The sequence below is a fragment of the Anolis carolinensis genome, chromosome 3 (genome assembly GCF_035594765.1).
Source record: "Anolis carolinensis isolate JA03-04 chromosome 3, rAnoCar3.1.pri, whole genome shotgun sequence".
Taxonomy (NCBI): Eukaryota; Metazoa; Chordata; class Lepidosauria; order Squamata; family Dactyloidae; genus Anolis; species Anolis carolinensis.
Genome location: NC_085843.1, coordinates 89,659,967 through 89,675,607, shown reverse-complemented (window position 1 = coordinate 89,675,607; position 15,641 = coordinate 89,659,967). Strand labels below are relative to the sequence as shown.

At 43.6% G+C, this 15,641-nt stretch overlaps 1 protein-coding gene across 14 annotated transcripts in view; it reads right to left on the bottom strand.

Moving 5' to 3' along the window:
- dmd (dystrophin) overlaps positions 1-15,641 on the bottom strand; it is a 1,684,732-nt gene that overhangs the window by 843,647 nt on the left and 825,444 nt on the right. For all 14 annotated transcript variants that reach the window (XR_010004953.1, XM_008107345.3, XM_016992722.2 and 11 more), the window contains one exon: positions 11,228-11,422. Coding sequence is in view for 13 of the 14 variants with exons in the window: in XM_008107345.3 (XP_008105552.2) it covers positions 11,228-11,422 (195 nt within the window). In the remaining variant the exon portion in view is untranslated. The remainder of the gene's footprint in view (positions 1-11,227; positions 11,423-15,641) is intronic.

The following is a 15,641-nucleotide window of genomic DNA, read 5'->3' as shown; positions in this document are numbered from 1 at the left end:
GAGTTCCACTGTCGAACAGCCCTCACAGTGAGGAAGTTCTTCCTGATGTTCAGGTGGAATCTCCTTTCCTGTAGTTTGAAGCCATTGTTCCGTGTCCTAGTCTGCAGGGCAGCAGAAAACAAGCTTGCTCCCTCCTCCCTATGACTTCCCTTCACATATTTGTACATGGCTATTATGTCTCCTCTCAGCCTTCTCTTCTGCAGGCTAAACATGCCCAGCTCTTTAAGCCGCTCCTCATAGGGCTTGTTCTCCAGACCCTTAATCATTTTAGTCGCCCTCCTCTGGACGCTTTCCAGCTTGTCAACATCTCCCTTTAACTGTGGTGCCCAAAATTGGACACAGTATTCCAGGTGTGGTCTGACCAAGGCAGAATAGAGGGGGAGCATAACTTCCCTGGATCTAGACGCTATTCCCCTATTGATGCAGGCCAGAATCCCATTGGCTTTTTTAGCAGCCGCATCACATTGTTGGCTCATGTTTAACTTGTTGTCCACGAGGACTCCAAGGTCTTTTTCGCACACACTGCTGTCAAGCCAGGCGTCCCTCATTCTGTATCTTTGATTTCCATTTTTTCTGCCGAAGTGAAGTATCTTGCATTTGTCCCTGTTGAACTTCATTTTGTTAGTTTTGGCCCATCTCTCTAGTCTGTCAAGATCGTTTTGAATTCTGCTCCTGTCTTCTGGAGTGTTAGCTATCCCTCCCAGTTTTGTGTCGTCTGCAAACTTGATGATCGTGCCTTCTAACCCTTCGTCTAAGTCGTTAATAAAGATGTTGAACAGAACCGGGCCCAGGACGGAGCCCTGCGGCACTCCACTTGTCACTTCTTTCCATGATGAAGACGACGCATTGGTGAGCACCCTTTGGGTTCGTTCGCTTAGCCAATTACAGATCCACCTAACCGTAGTTTTGTCTAGCCCACATTTTACTAGTTTGTTTGCCAGAAGGTCGTGGGGGACTTTGTCGAAGGCCTTACTGAAATCCAGGTAGGCTACATCCACAGCATTCCCTGTATCGACCCAACTCGTAACTCTATCGAAAAAAGAGATCAGATTAGTCTGGCATGACTTGTTTTTGGTAAATCCGTGTTGACTATTAGCAATGACCGCATTTGTTTCTAAGTGTTCGCAGACCACTTCCTTAATGATCTTTTCCAGAATTTTGCCTGGTATTGATGTGAGGCTGACCGGACGGTAATTGTTTGGGTCGTTCTTTTTTCCCTTCTTGAAGATAGGGACCACATTCGCCCTCCTCCAATCTGCTGGGACTTCTCCCGTTCTCCAAGAACTCTCGAAGATAATTGCCAGTGGTTCTGAAATAACTTCCGCTAGTTCCTTCAGTACTCTTGGGTGTAGCTGATCTGGCCCTGGGGACTTGAATTCGTTTAGAGAGGCCAAGTGTTCCTGGACAACTTGTTTCCCTATTTGGGGTTGGATTTCCCCCAATCCTTCGTCCATTCCGTGTTGCTGAGGTTGAAGATGGCTTTTTTTTTCCTGAGAAGACCGAGGCAAGGAAGGCATTAAGTAGTTCTGCCTTTTCCCTGTCCCCTGTCACCATCACCCCATCTTCTCCTTGCAATGGCCCTATCGCCTCCTTTTTCTTCCTTTTTCTACCAACGTAAGCAAAAAAGCCTTTTTTGTTGTTTTTTATGTCCCTGGCAAGCCTGAGCTCATTTTGCGCTTTAGCCTTGCGAACCTTTTCCCTACAGGTGTTGGCTATACGTTTGAATTCTTCTTTGGTGATTTCTCCCCTTTTCCACTTCTTGTGCATGTCACTTTTGAGCTTTAGCTCAGTTAGAAGTTCTTTGGACATCCATTCTGGCTTCTTTGCACTTGTCTTATTTTTCTTCTTTGTTAGCACTGTTTGCATTTGCGCCTTGAGTATTTCACTTTTGAAAAACTCTCATCCATCCTTAACTCCCTTGTTTTTTAATATCGGCGTCCATGGAATGCCGCTCAGTAATTCCTTCATTTTTTGGAAGTCAGCTCTCTTAAAGTCCAGAATGCGTGTTTGACTTGTCTTAGTTTCAGCATTCCTTTGTATTGCAAACTGCAGGAGCACATGGTCACTTGCCCCTAAGGATCCAACCACTTCAACTGTATTGATCAGGTCTTCCACATTTGTTAAGATTAGATCAAGAGTTGCTGATCCCCTTGTTGCCTCTTCTACCTTCTGGACCATAAAATTATCTGCAAGGCAAGTGAGGAATTTGTTGGACTTTGTACTCTTGGCTGAGTTTGTTTTCCAGCAGAAATCGGGATAATTGAAATCGCCCATGACTACTATATCTCTTCTTTGTGCCTGTTTGGTCAGCTGTTGACAGAAGGCTTCATCAAGTCCTTCATCCTGACTCGGAGGTCTGTAGTAGACACCCACGACAAGATCTTTTTGAGTCCCGGTTCCCTTGATTCTTATCCAGATGCTTTCAAGCTGGTTTCCCGGATTACAGTCTTGCATTTCTTCTGCAACGTAACTGTTTTTGACATATAAAGCTACTCCCCCTCCTCTCCCCTTTGTTCTATTTCTGTGAAAGAGGTTATAGCCCTCAATGGTTAAATTCCAGTGATGGCAGTCATCCCACCAGGTTTCAGTGATGCCTATGACATCGTATGTGTGGTGCTGTGCTAGGAGTTGGAGTTCGTCTTGCTTATTTCCCATGCTCTGAGCATTAGTGTAAAGACATGTAAGCCCCTGTGACCTCCCCTCGAACTGTTTATTTGGGATTATTGTGTTCTAGTAAAAGCATAAGGTATAGAATCATTATGTATATACCAGTGAATATATACCTTATGTGCAGCTGAGAATATATACAATTTTTGAGACCAATTTTGTAATATTCCACTGACCAGGTGAAAAATATTTTCTGAAGTACACTGAAAAAAAGTATTTTATGACTTATTTCAATAAGAATGGAATTTCTAACACCAAGTTGCCATGAGCCCTAATGTAAACCTACAAAAATAATCAGGAATAATAATGTCTTTATTTTTATGACATAGTTTATCTAAAATAAGTGTAATCTATTGCAGATAGTAGTTTCTAAAAACTATAGCTGTAGCTATTTGGATAGTTCAAGTATCGTTTGAAACTGCTATTCTAGGGAATGCTAGTCAGGAAACATTAAAGCTAAATACTGTTAGAAACTGGCTATACTTTTAATCTATGCAGATATTAAGTATTTGCAGAACATAATTAACTTAGCCATTGTTTTTCAAGCAAAGAAAGAATACCTTTAAATGTCAAATTGCATCATTTCAAAAAACAATACACTGTATTGCCTAAGCCTTCTAGGTTTTGTTTGTTTGTTTGTTTGTTAAAGGCTTCAATTAAACATCTATTATTTAGATTAAAAGCAAGAGTAAACTAGATAGATATTCAGTCAGGTTTCTGCCTAGTACTGTCTTGTAATTTGATTCCTGCTAATTTTCCTGGGGTTAAAAACCAACCACAATTTAATTTTAAACCTTCTCTAACCAGCAGCTATACAATTTATGCACCATGTTTCTATTTTTATTCCAGCATAATGACAATGATAAATGATTTTACCAGATGATAAATATTCATTAATTACAAAATTCAGATCAAAACTATATCCCTTCCTCAAGCATATGAATTTTGAAGATCTATTTGGGTGCAGTGAGAGATTTATTTGGGAAGTAGATGGAATCATGCTTACAACTGAATGACTTGACTTTTTAATTGTTTGTCGAAATTTAATTTATGGCAATAGTAACTTGTAACAATGTTAATCAATATCATTAGAATTGGTGACAGCTACAAAAATATAAATACATGTGGATGACCAAGTGATTAGTTATGTATATAAATAACTCTGAGATGAACAAATATATAATGTCAAAGAGTAGTGATAGGAATCTATATATCTGTTACTAATATCTTTGCTGCAGTACTGCTCCTTGGACCAACAGAACTGCCAAGATGGAAAATGCGTAAGAAAATATTGGTAGCAACATTGCTTATTGGTAGCAATTCTCACAATTCTTTTTTCATGAAGAAACCACATAAAGGGGTTCTTAAGAATAGCAACAACAAGGTCATGTTAAATAATTTAGAATGTGGTCTACTTTGACTGAGCCTGCTGTCAAGGACAGAACGCCACAAGATTCAAAGTAACAGAGTTTATTAGATTACAGAACTCAAAAATGCCCGTAAAAACACAAGGGCCAGGCAATTTTTGCCTTTAGGAGCAAAAAGGGGACAAAAGTAAATGTTCAAAAGATAAACCGGATTAAACCGGAGTTTAATCCGGGTAAAAAACAAACTGCTTGCTTCAGCCTAGGTATTAACAGAACGAAAGCCAAGGAACAAAAGATACAAAGAATGCAACTAATTGGCAGCAGATTCCTCTCTGCTGCCAACACTGTGCTTAGAGTAACTTGCGTCGCTCCCACACACACACAGTAGACAGGATCTCCAACACGAGCAAATCAGCCAAGGATTGTAGAAGTAGAGTAGACCAGTTCCGTTCCGTAGATCAAAGCCAGAAGCAGACGTTTGTAGTTTTTCCAAGTCCAAGAAGGGGGGAAGACAAGCCGTGGTCAGTTCAGTCCGGGTTCTCAAAGCAGGAGATGGCGTCCGTCAGAAAGACGACGGAAGGTCAAGGTCTCAGCACAGGAAAGTACACAAGTCTTCAGGGAAGCGTCCCACACACACACGGATCCCAAGCGTTTGCCCAGATTACCTTGCCCGACGCAATTTGCAATTGCTCCCAAGCCCCATTTTATGCCAGTTACAAATCTTCATCACTGTCAGCTGTCCTCCTTAACCCGGGCGTTTCCTCATCACTTTCCTCGTCAGAGCTGGAACACCTCTGACTACGCCCAACAGCATCTCCAGCTGTGGATCCCGTCCCATCCCTCCAGCTAAGCCATGGGTCTAATCCTGAAGGTCCCCATTCATCTTCTGTCCCATCATGACCAGTGGCACCCAATTCCTCCCTCACCCGAGTCCAATCCATCTCATCCTCCTCTGAGCTAACCAGCCCCTCCTCCATTCTCTCCGTAAACCCTTCGAAAGATTCTTCGTCAGATGGTGCTGCAAATATGTCTCGCAGTCTTTTTCTCTCTCGCTCCTCGAGAGTATCTGACTCTCGAGGAGTCTTACGCCCACGTCTGTCAGTAACAGAGCCATGAGGCTCAATCATAACACTATCCCCTCTCACAAAGGCCTCCTCCCCCGATGGCGGAGAAGTGGCAGTGATACCCTCCGCTATAGCACCACGACGACTAGAGGTATCAAGTTTCAACAGCGAACGATGAAAGACTGGATGGACCTTTAAACTAGACGGTAAACGCAAACGAAACGCAACGGAAGAAATCTTTTTAACGATAGGAAAGGGACCCAAATACCGAGGCGCAAACTTTCCCCCAGCCTGTTTAATATGTTTGGAAGATAACCACACCAAATCCCCTTCTTCCAACTCCTCCCCTGCCTGCCTGTGGCGGTCAGCCTGAGTCTTCTGCGTTGCCTTAGCTTCCAACAGTAAGCGACGGGCAACATCATGCAGTGCAGCCATTTCCGAAGAGCGGTACACAGGGTCCGAAGAGACCACATTGGTCGACGGCGCCACACCTCCCCGTGGGTGAAAACCATAAGTTAGCTCAAATGGCGTATGCTGACTAGACGTGTGCACCGCATTGTTGTAAGCAAATTCCGCCACCGGTAACCACTTCACCCAAGCCGTGGGTTGATCTAAACAAAAACAACGCAGATATTGCTCTAAGAGCCCATTAACCCGTTCCGACTGTCCATCCGTTTGCGGATGGAAAGCTGAAGACACGTTTAACTTAGTCCCCAAACACTCATGGAAATGTTTCCAAAAGCGTGACACAAATTGCGGAGCCCTATCTGAAATAATCACCTCGGGTGCTCCGTGCAAACGATAGATGTGCTTAGTAAATAGTAAGGCCAACGTAGGGGCCGCCGGAATGGTTGAACAAGGAATAAAATGAGCCAGTTTACTAAATAAATCCACCACCACCCAAATACAAGTATAACCCCCAGACTTAGGCAAATCTGAAATAAAATCCATGGAAATGATTTGCCATGGCCTGTCCGGAACAGGTAAAGACGACAACAACCCTCTAGGGCGCCCAACAGGCGTCTTACTCTGCTGGCAAACGGCGCAGCTGTCGCAAAAGCGCAGAATGTCTTGCCGCATCTTTGGCCACCAATAGCTCCTGGTAATGAGTTGCACGGTCTTGAATCTGCCAAAGTGCCCAGCCATGGGTTCGTCATGGTGGGCTCTAATCACCTCCAACCTGAGGGCCCCCACTGGTACGTAGACCTGTCCCCTGCGTACCAATACTCCGTCTTGATCTTGTAGATGCGGCAGTATGGTACGGTTACCTGCTGAGAGCAGCATCAGTTGCTCCTGTGTCCACACATCATCCCTCTGAGCCTCAAGGATCTGGTCATGTAACCCGAGCTCATTATCTACAACACACAGAGAGGCAGTAGGCAAGATGGTCTGACATACAACCTGCTCATTGGTCTTAAACTCCGGCTTGCGGGATAAAGCATCGGCCCGCAAGTTTGCCTTCCCCTCTACGAACTGCACCTTGAAGTTAAACCTGGAGAAAAACAAAGCCCATCGGATTTGACGCTGGTTTAACTTCTTTGCTGTTTGCAAGTGCTCTAAGTTCTTGTGATCAGATCTGACCACGATCTGGTGCCGTGCCCCTTCAAGCCAGTGCCGCCACACCTCAAACGCCACCTTAATCGCCAACAACTCCTTCTCCCATATGGTATAGTTCTGCTCGAAGGGTGTTAGTTGCCGCGAGTAAAATCCACAGGGACGCAAGGTCCCTGAGGAATCCTTCTGAGACAATACAGCCCCCAACGCGTAGCTAGAAGCGTCCGCTTCTACCACGAACGGTTTGTCAACATCAGGATGGGTTAGTATGTTGTCCGATTGAAAACTAGACTTAAGTTGTAGAAACGCCTCGTGAGCTTCCCGCCCCCACACAAATGGCTGTTTCTTGCGCAGAAGCTGCGTCAAAGGTACCGTGAGCTTTGCAAAATTCGGAATAAACTCCCGGTAGTAATTAGCAAAACCTAAGAACCTTTGTACATCCTTCTTAGTCTTCAGCTCCTGCCATGAGTTGACGGCGTCAACCTTATGTGGGTCCATTTTAAGTTCCCTACCTGACACTACATGACCTAGGAACTCCACTTCAGGTACATGAAAGACGCACTTGGAAGCTTTGGCGAAAAGCCCATTAGCCCGCAGTCGGTGCAGAACCTGCTTGACATGTTGACGATGTTCTTTCTCGTCCTTAGAAAAAATCAAGATATCATCCAAATAAATCACTAAAAATTGGTCAATTAGGTCCCTGAACACATCGTTCATGAACCTCTGGAAGACCGCAGGAGCATTACAAAGCCCAAAAGGCATGACTCGGAACTCGTGGCATCCGAAACACGTGTTAAATGCCGTCTTCCATTCATCCCCTTCCCGTATACGGATTAGGTTATAGGCCCCCCGCAGGTCAAGCTTGGTAAAGACCTTAGCCCCTTGCACCCTTGATAACAGTTCCGAGATTAAAGGGAGCGGGTACCTATCCCGAATGGTGTATTTGTTTAGGATCCGATAGTCGCAGACCAGCCTAAGTTCCCCAGTCTTCTTGGCTACAAAGAATACTGGTGCCGCAGTTGGAGAACTAGATGGGCGAATAAACCCCTTGGCTAAATTTTCATCTAGAAACTCCCGCAAAGCTTGCCTTTCCGGTACAGTCAAGGCATACAGCCTCCCTGCTGGCAGTTTCGCACCTTCTGCCAACTTGATGGCGCAATCATATGGCCTGTGCGGTGGTAATTTGTCCGCTTCTCTTTTACAAAATACATCAGAGAACTCCCCATACTCAGCAGGCACTCCCTCCATATCAGCATGAGTAACGTTTAGAGTGCAACAATCCTGCCTCTTTAAGATCACTTTACGTGTTGCCCAATCCACTTGTGGGTTTACTACAGCTAGCCAATCCATCCCCAGGATCACATCATATCTAGGCAAGCTCGTAATATCCCACACAAACGTTCCCGTTACTCCCTGCACCTCCCACGTTACTGCTGAGGTTTCCTGGTTAACCACCCCAGTCTCCAGCAGTCTCCCATCTGCTCCTTCCACCCACACGTCGCATGCCTTGCGCACTTTAGGAATGCCATGCTTCTTAGCAAACTCAATATCTACATAAGAGACTGTAGCTCCTGAGTCCAGCAGTGCCAGAGTAGAAACAAGTTCCCTTCCCCCAACAGATAATGTAATGGGTACGAAAACATGCTTCCTCCCCTCAGTTGACTGCTTGAGGAGCCCTAGTGCGTTGGACTCACGTCGCACTAGGGCTGGCCTTTTCCCGAAAGCTGGGAAGGTTTCACATTACAATTTTTGGCAAAATGCCCAGCATTCCCACAGTACAAACACAAGCCCAGCTGCCTCCTACGGCTCTTTTCCTCTGTAGACAGCTTTTTAAAGACCCCAAGCTCCATGGGCTCTTCCCCCATCACCACAGGTGCCCTGGTTACATGCATGGGTGGCGCACACATTGCTTTTGAGTGTTTACGAGCCTCGAACCTTGCGTCTAAACGCAGCACCTTAGCTACTAAGGCGTCCCAGCTTTCAGCCGGCTCCAAGCGTGCTAATTCATCCTGGAGCATATCACTTAACCCGGCAGTAAATAAAAGCATGAATGCATTTTCCCCCCAATCCAGCTGGTGGCGATACAGGTTAAACTTATTTAAGTAATCCAAAACAGTCCCCTTTCCCTGTTTCAACCGATACAGAGCCCACCCAGCGTTCTCCGTGCGGAGAGGATCCCCAAAAGTATCAGTTAACAACTTTTTGAAATTATTCAAATTGTCCTTGACTGGGTCATTTCCCAAAATTAAATTAGTGGCCCATTGTCCTGCGGGACCGGTCAACAAACTCAAAATAAAAGCCACCTTGCTAGTGTCAGTAGGAAAAGCATGAGCACTGAGCTGAGAAAAATAAAGCTCCACTTGTGCCAAAAAGGTTGGCAACTTGCACCTGGTTCCGTCAAAGCGTTCAGGAGTCAAAACATGTCCTTTCACAGCAAAAGCTGTTTGGCTTACGGTAAAGGCCGTTTGCAATTGGTCTACTTTGGCTCTTAACTCATCCATCGTCTTCCTGACGGGTTTATTGCTGCAATAAACTTTTTATGGGCGTCGGGCAATCTGTCAAGGACAGAACGCCACAAGATTCAAAGTAACAGAGTTTATTAGATTACAGAACTCAAAAATGCCCGTAAAAACACAAGGGCCAGGCAATTTTTGCCTTTAGGAGCAAAAAGGGGACAAAAGTAAATGTTCAAAAGATAAACCGGATTAAACCGGAGTTTAATCCGGGTAAAAAACAAACTGCTTGCTTCAGCCTAGGTATTAACAGAACGAAAGCCAAGGAACAAAAGATACAAAGAATGCAACTAATTGGCAGCAGATTCCTCTCTGCTGCCAACACTGTGCTTAGAGTAACTTGCGTCGCTCCCACACACACACAGTAGACAGGATCTCCAACACGAGCAAATCAGCCAAGGATTGTAGAAGTAGAGTAGACCAGTTCCGTTCCGTAGATCAAAGCCAGAAGCAGACGTTTGTAGTTTTTCCAAGTCCAAGAAGGGGGGAAGACAAGCCGTGGTCAGTTCAGTCCGGGTTCTCAAAGCAGGAGATGGCGTCCGTCAGAAAGACGACGGAAGGTCAAGGTCTCAGCACAGGAAAGTACACAAGTCTTCAGGGAAGCGTCCCACACACACACGGATCCCAAGCGTTTGCCCAGATTACCTTGCCCGACGCAATTTGCAATTGCTCCCAAGCCCCATTTTATGCCAGTTACAAATCTTCATCACTGTCAGCTGTCCTCCTTAACCCGGGCGTTTCCTCATCACTTTCCTCGTCAGAGCTGGAACACCTCTGACTACGCCCAACAGCATCTCCAGCTGTGGATCCCGTCCCATCCCTCCAGCTAAGCCATGGGTCTAATCCTGAAGGTCCCCATTCATCTTCTGTCCCATCATGACCAGTGGCACCCAATTCCTCCCTCACCCGAGTCCAATCCATCTCATCCTCCTCTGAGCTAACCAGCCCCTCCTCCATTCTCTCCGTAAACCCTTCGAAAGATTCTTCGTCAGATGGTGCTGCAAATATGTCTCGCAGTCTTTTTCTCTCTCGCTCCTCGAGAGTATCTGACTCTCGAGGAGTCTTACGCCCACGTCTGTCAGTAACAGAGCCATGAGGCTCAATCATAACACCTGCAGAGGCAAAGGAACTACATAATTTCTACTGACCAGGAAACCAATACCCATCAAGGTACAGCACCTTGGTCATGATAGGAACATCCCATCTTCTGGCCATACTGATTCAACAATATCCCATTCCTTTCATATTGTGCATAAAGACAGGGCATCTGTAGATTAGGACTGATATCTTTTTAGTCTGCACAGTAATTAGAAAACTGTAAGACCTTTTTTATGTTAAATCATAATGACTACTGTATCTAGGAAATTCAGGATTTAGGGTTTTTTTAAACTCTGAGAGGTTCTTGAATCTAAAAAAGCAACTTTGCAAAGCATTGTTGTTACCACAAACAGTGGTTTAGAATTCCTTTTGTGTTTCTAGTAGTTTTAATTCATTGCTAGAGGCTATTGTTAAAAATGTCAAAATGCTCAAGGTACTTTTAAATAATAAAAAAGAATGTTAATTCAATTTTGTTTCCTCTGTATTTTGAGCAAGCACATAATGATTTACAGTTTTCCCAATTTAGTACCCGTCAGGTATGCTGGTTTGCAAGTGCGAGTATTCCCAGATAACACATCAGTTCCCCAATGAAATCTATCCAGGACTGCTAACTCTAGCAAAAAAAGTCTCAATTTTGGTTAACGTATCAAATCTTTCAGTATGGACAAGACTTAAAATGTTCCTTCATTCAAAGGGAGAGGGGGAAGCCAGCATTTTATCATAATGTCATCTTGAAAGAGATTGTGCATTGGTGACTGCTGCAGGGAGAACACACTGATGATGAATGAAATGATGCAAAAGGGATTACCATTTCAATGAATACTTTGTTCATTTGCTCCTAAATTGCCATTTTTGCACTGAAACTATCCATCTATAACAATCTGGCTTGGCTCTAAGCTTACCAAGGTGGTTGCATGTACTATAAAGCATTACATTCAAATTATTAAAGCAGTTGGATTTTTACCTTGAGGCACTCTTCTTGTCTGACAAGATCCTCACAGTCCCGTTCTTGCAGACTGGGAGCATTAAGGAAGTCTTCTACTTCAGACAAAGCTTGTAGAAGCCGAAGAATCTCTGCCAGGTATGCAGAAGGCACATAAGAGGTTTCCATAGTCATACCTTCAGTCATCACAACGGTTGTCTCTTCAAAAACAGTTTGCTAGTACAGATATACAAAAAAGGTCTTCTTTAGTTTATAAAAAGCAAACAATTCTTGATTAAAAATACATGCTCTTTGAACAGACCCCTTCTTCAAATTTCATATTAAAAGTGCAATTTGTCTACCAATTCATTTGAATATATGACTGGTAGAACTCTCTGTAGCAGCATTTATTTTCTTTTGCATAAATATCCTAAGTTTGGATTAAAGTTTGGGCATTATAATGGCTAAACAGAACTATGATACATTCAAGACAATACTAAACTGTTTTTGAATATTCTGTGGATTTTTCCTAGCAGAATATTCATTTATGCCTAGACACAAATAAATTAGAGGAGAAATCAATACATTCAGGGATTTTTTTTTTGAAAAGTAACATAGAGATGCCCTCAGGATGTCTGCATATTTTCCGATATCAGGGCCTTGACAATATGTGCCAAAATTCAACTTTGGTTTGTCGCTTGTGAATTGTTTGTGTGTTTACCAAATATCATTGTGATATTTCCTTGACTTTAACAAATTGACTGAACTTTATGTTTACATATTAACCACACATTAAAGGTTTGTTCATGCAATACATAATTCAAAGTTTGACAGGATGGGGATGCATTTACGTAGACAAACACCAAGCTGTGGATATTTGAGACTGAATGGAAGAGCTTGCAAAGTTTATTTTTCATCAGCAATTATACAAAAATGGCAACCATACAAACCAATCCCATTAATGATGATAATGATGATGATAATGATAATAATAATAATAATAATAATCTTTATTTATATTTTGCCCCATCTCGCGGGGGGACTTAGCTGTTTAACTGCTAGTTGTCTGTATTTTATATACATTGAAAATGATAATTTAATTAATTCAAGGAGTATAATTCAGAAAATCTACTCTTACAGCAACAAATTTTATTAGCATTTAGCAAATAATTGTCCAGCTTTTTGTACCAAGGAACAATTGTGACACAAATGTATTTGCTCTAAAATCTGAAACAAAATCTGGTGACATAGATCCCATCTACACTGCAGTGTAATGCAGTTTCATGGCATTGGACTGCATTATATGCGTCTACATTGCCATATAATGCAGTTCAATGTAGTTAAACTTCATTATGAAACTACATTATATGACAGTGTAGATGGGGCCATATACAGACTGCCATTCTATATTTTGCATGGAAATCTATACTAGGTGGAGTCATACATTTATACTTACTTATCATATACTATATTTATTCTACAACCTCTGAAGCCCCCACTGCTTAGTCATTCCATGACTCATAGGAAGTGAGCAGAACTGGAGAAGTCATCCTATGTGCCTATAGCCAGATGCGAAATGGTTATCATACAAAGCAGGAACAGTTATCTTGTGTATATCTGAGGCCCCTTCCAAACAGCTGTATAAAATCCCACATTTTCTTCTTTGAACTGGAATATAGGGCAGTATGGGCTGTTAAGAGTCAGACGCCAGCCAATATAAACAACTCAGTTTATTGCAAAAACAACACAAAGGAGCCTAAGAAACAATCAAAAGAGGCTCAAAAACACTTTCTCTTCAGTGTGAGATGATAATGTCCAAAAAGAACTCAGGATATAATCTGGATTATCCTGGGAGATAATCCAGATTAAAACTTAGTTGAAAAAGATGGAAACTCACTCCACCTGCTGGTAGGAGCTAAACAAACACGGGAAAGCTACCAGCAGTTACCCACAGTTACCAACAGCCACACAATGCCCCAAAACATAGTTAAAGCTAAACCGCGTTGTAAAGAAGTAGTCACAGCCACCACATCCGGTCCGCGTCATTAGGGAGAGTCACAGGCATCGAGTTCCAGTCCAAGTCCTCAGGGAGAAGCCAGAGTCACCGAATTCCAGTCCAAATCGTCAGGTAGAAGTAAGAGTCACCGAATTCCAGTCCAAGGTAAACACAGAGAGCCAAAGCGACTGAGGCAAGCCGGCAGATCCCAAAGCAGTCTTCCAAACACATCTTCTGAAACAGAGATCCCGAAAAGTGCCCAACAAAACACCTTGCCAATTGCAAAGTTACATTAGCAACAAACTTACTTTTATCTACAAGTCCTCCTCTGAACTTGAGCCAGCCAACGCCCCATCCACAGCTGGTTGCTGCAAATCTTCATCAGAGCTGGAATCGCCCAATGCCCCACCTTCAGCTGCAGCCCTTCTATGATCTCTCCAGCCAGACCACCTATCCAAACCCATTACTCCCCAGGACCCATCTGTATCCTCTCTGTGTCATCCCTCAAATGTACCACTGCTTGTGGTTCCTCAAGAATCTTCCGGATCTCCTGAACCTTAGTCCAATCCATCTCCTCACTCCCAGAGTCTGACATCCCATCCTCCTGACTTCCAGCCCCACAATCCTCTTCAAAACCCTCAAAGGTATCATCATCAGTGGGTTCCATAAGTATTTCCCGGATTCTTTTCCTCTGTTGCTCTTCATCAGAGTCTTGCTCACGAGTCGTCTTCCTGCCTCTTCTAACACAACTAGTAGTATCTCTACTTGAATACTCCACAACGTGGACTCAGATAACCCAGTTCAAAGAAGATATTGTGGGATTCTCTACTTTGATATTTTGCGTTATAAGGCTGTGTGAAAGGACCCTTAAAAGTACTTTCACTTTTGTCACCATATCCATTGCCCATATACATGTAGGGTGGCTTCCAAAGGCCTGTCCTAGAACTCCCATCTCATTAGTGGTTGGCACTTGTGTCTCTAATGTCTTTGAAAAGAAGGGCAAACAGCAGGGCAAGCCTTAGATTATGATGATAACTTTTTTTTTGTATGCCGCATCCCTCTCCCCGAAGGGACTCGGAGCAGCTCACACAAGGACAAGCCCAATCAACATCATAAACATCATCAAATATACAATTTAAAAATCACATACATCATAGTTAAAAACAGAGTAATAAAACTGAAGTTTAAATTAACTTAAAATTATAAAACATAAGATATAAAAACAATCTTAATCAATGATTAGGATACTGTTGTGACTGCGCCTTCGGGGATTATGGTTGATGGGGATGGAATTCGAAGAGGAAGAAAAAACCCTCGTGATGAGGGTTCACTGGAGGAGTTGCGCAGGAAGCGACTTAGAGAGCTATATGGGGGATCTTCTGAGGAAGATTCAGATGGGGAGATGGATGCTGAGGAACAGGTGGTGGCTGGGGAAGCGGGCACTGAATGGGCACAGCCACCGGAGATGTCTGGGGATTTGGGGTCTATGGATACTTCTGAACCTGGGGTTTCTGCAGGAGCTGATCCCAATTGGGATGCTTGGAGAAGGGAGGATGGTTCTTTAAGTGTTCATGGGGCTAAGTGTGGGCAGGATGATTGGGACTCCGACAAATTGCTAGGTACTCCAGATCCACGAGCTCTAGCTGTGTGGAGCTCAGACTCTGAGTAGATTTGGGACACCTGGTGTTTGGGTGTGAGTGTTTGGTCACCCAGGAGGAAGGGGAATAAAATGGGAATGTTTGGCCACTGCACTTTGCGTGTGGCAAGGTGTTGCTGAGGCGCCATTGGGATCTCTGTGTTTCCATGAAGACTGGACTTGGACTATGATTTGAATCTGCTGTTATCACCTAGCTTGGCTCTCGCTGTGTCTTATTGTGGACCTGTTTTGGATGACTGCACCCTCTTCAGACCTTGGATCGGAATTTGACCTTGCTACTGCCTTCGCCCTGTGATTGATGACTACTATCGGCTTTTGACTCCTGGCTTGCTCTTTGGACACCGCTGTTATCTCCTGACCTGACCTTGGAATCCCGGACGACGTCTTTTCACCATCCTTTTGGAGCCTTCGGCTTTATCCACATTGTGGAAGCAGTCTACTGCATTCTTAGTTTGTTTATTTGTTTCCTGACCAATTTGGTGTTTTCTTTTGGGAACTGTTCCTTTGAAAACTACAGAGCCGGCTGGCAGGGCTTGGACTCAGAAAGTGCAGTTTGCACTAAGTTTGTTTAGCTTTGTTTTTACCTGCTTGTGTTGCTGAATTATATTTTTGTTTGAACTGCTCTTGAAGCACTGATAGTGAAGTGTTTCAAGGTTTTTTCTGTGTTAACATTACTTTTTGGCTTATCTGCTGAATAAACTCTATTTTTGTTCGCTAATTGGCGTCTGACTCTTGACAGATACTTTATAATAAACGCTCAATGGTTTAAGAACTGGAATTTTGAGTCTTCTCTCTTTTAAACA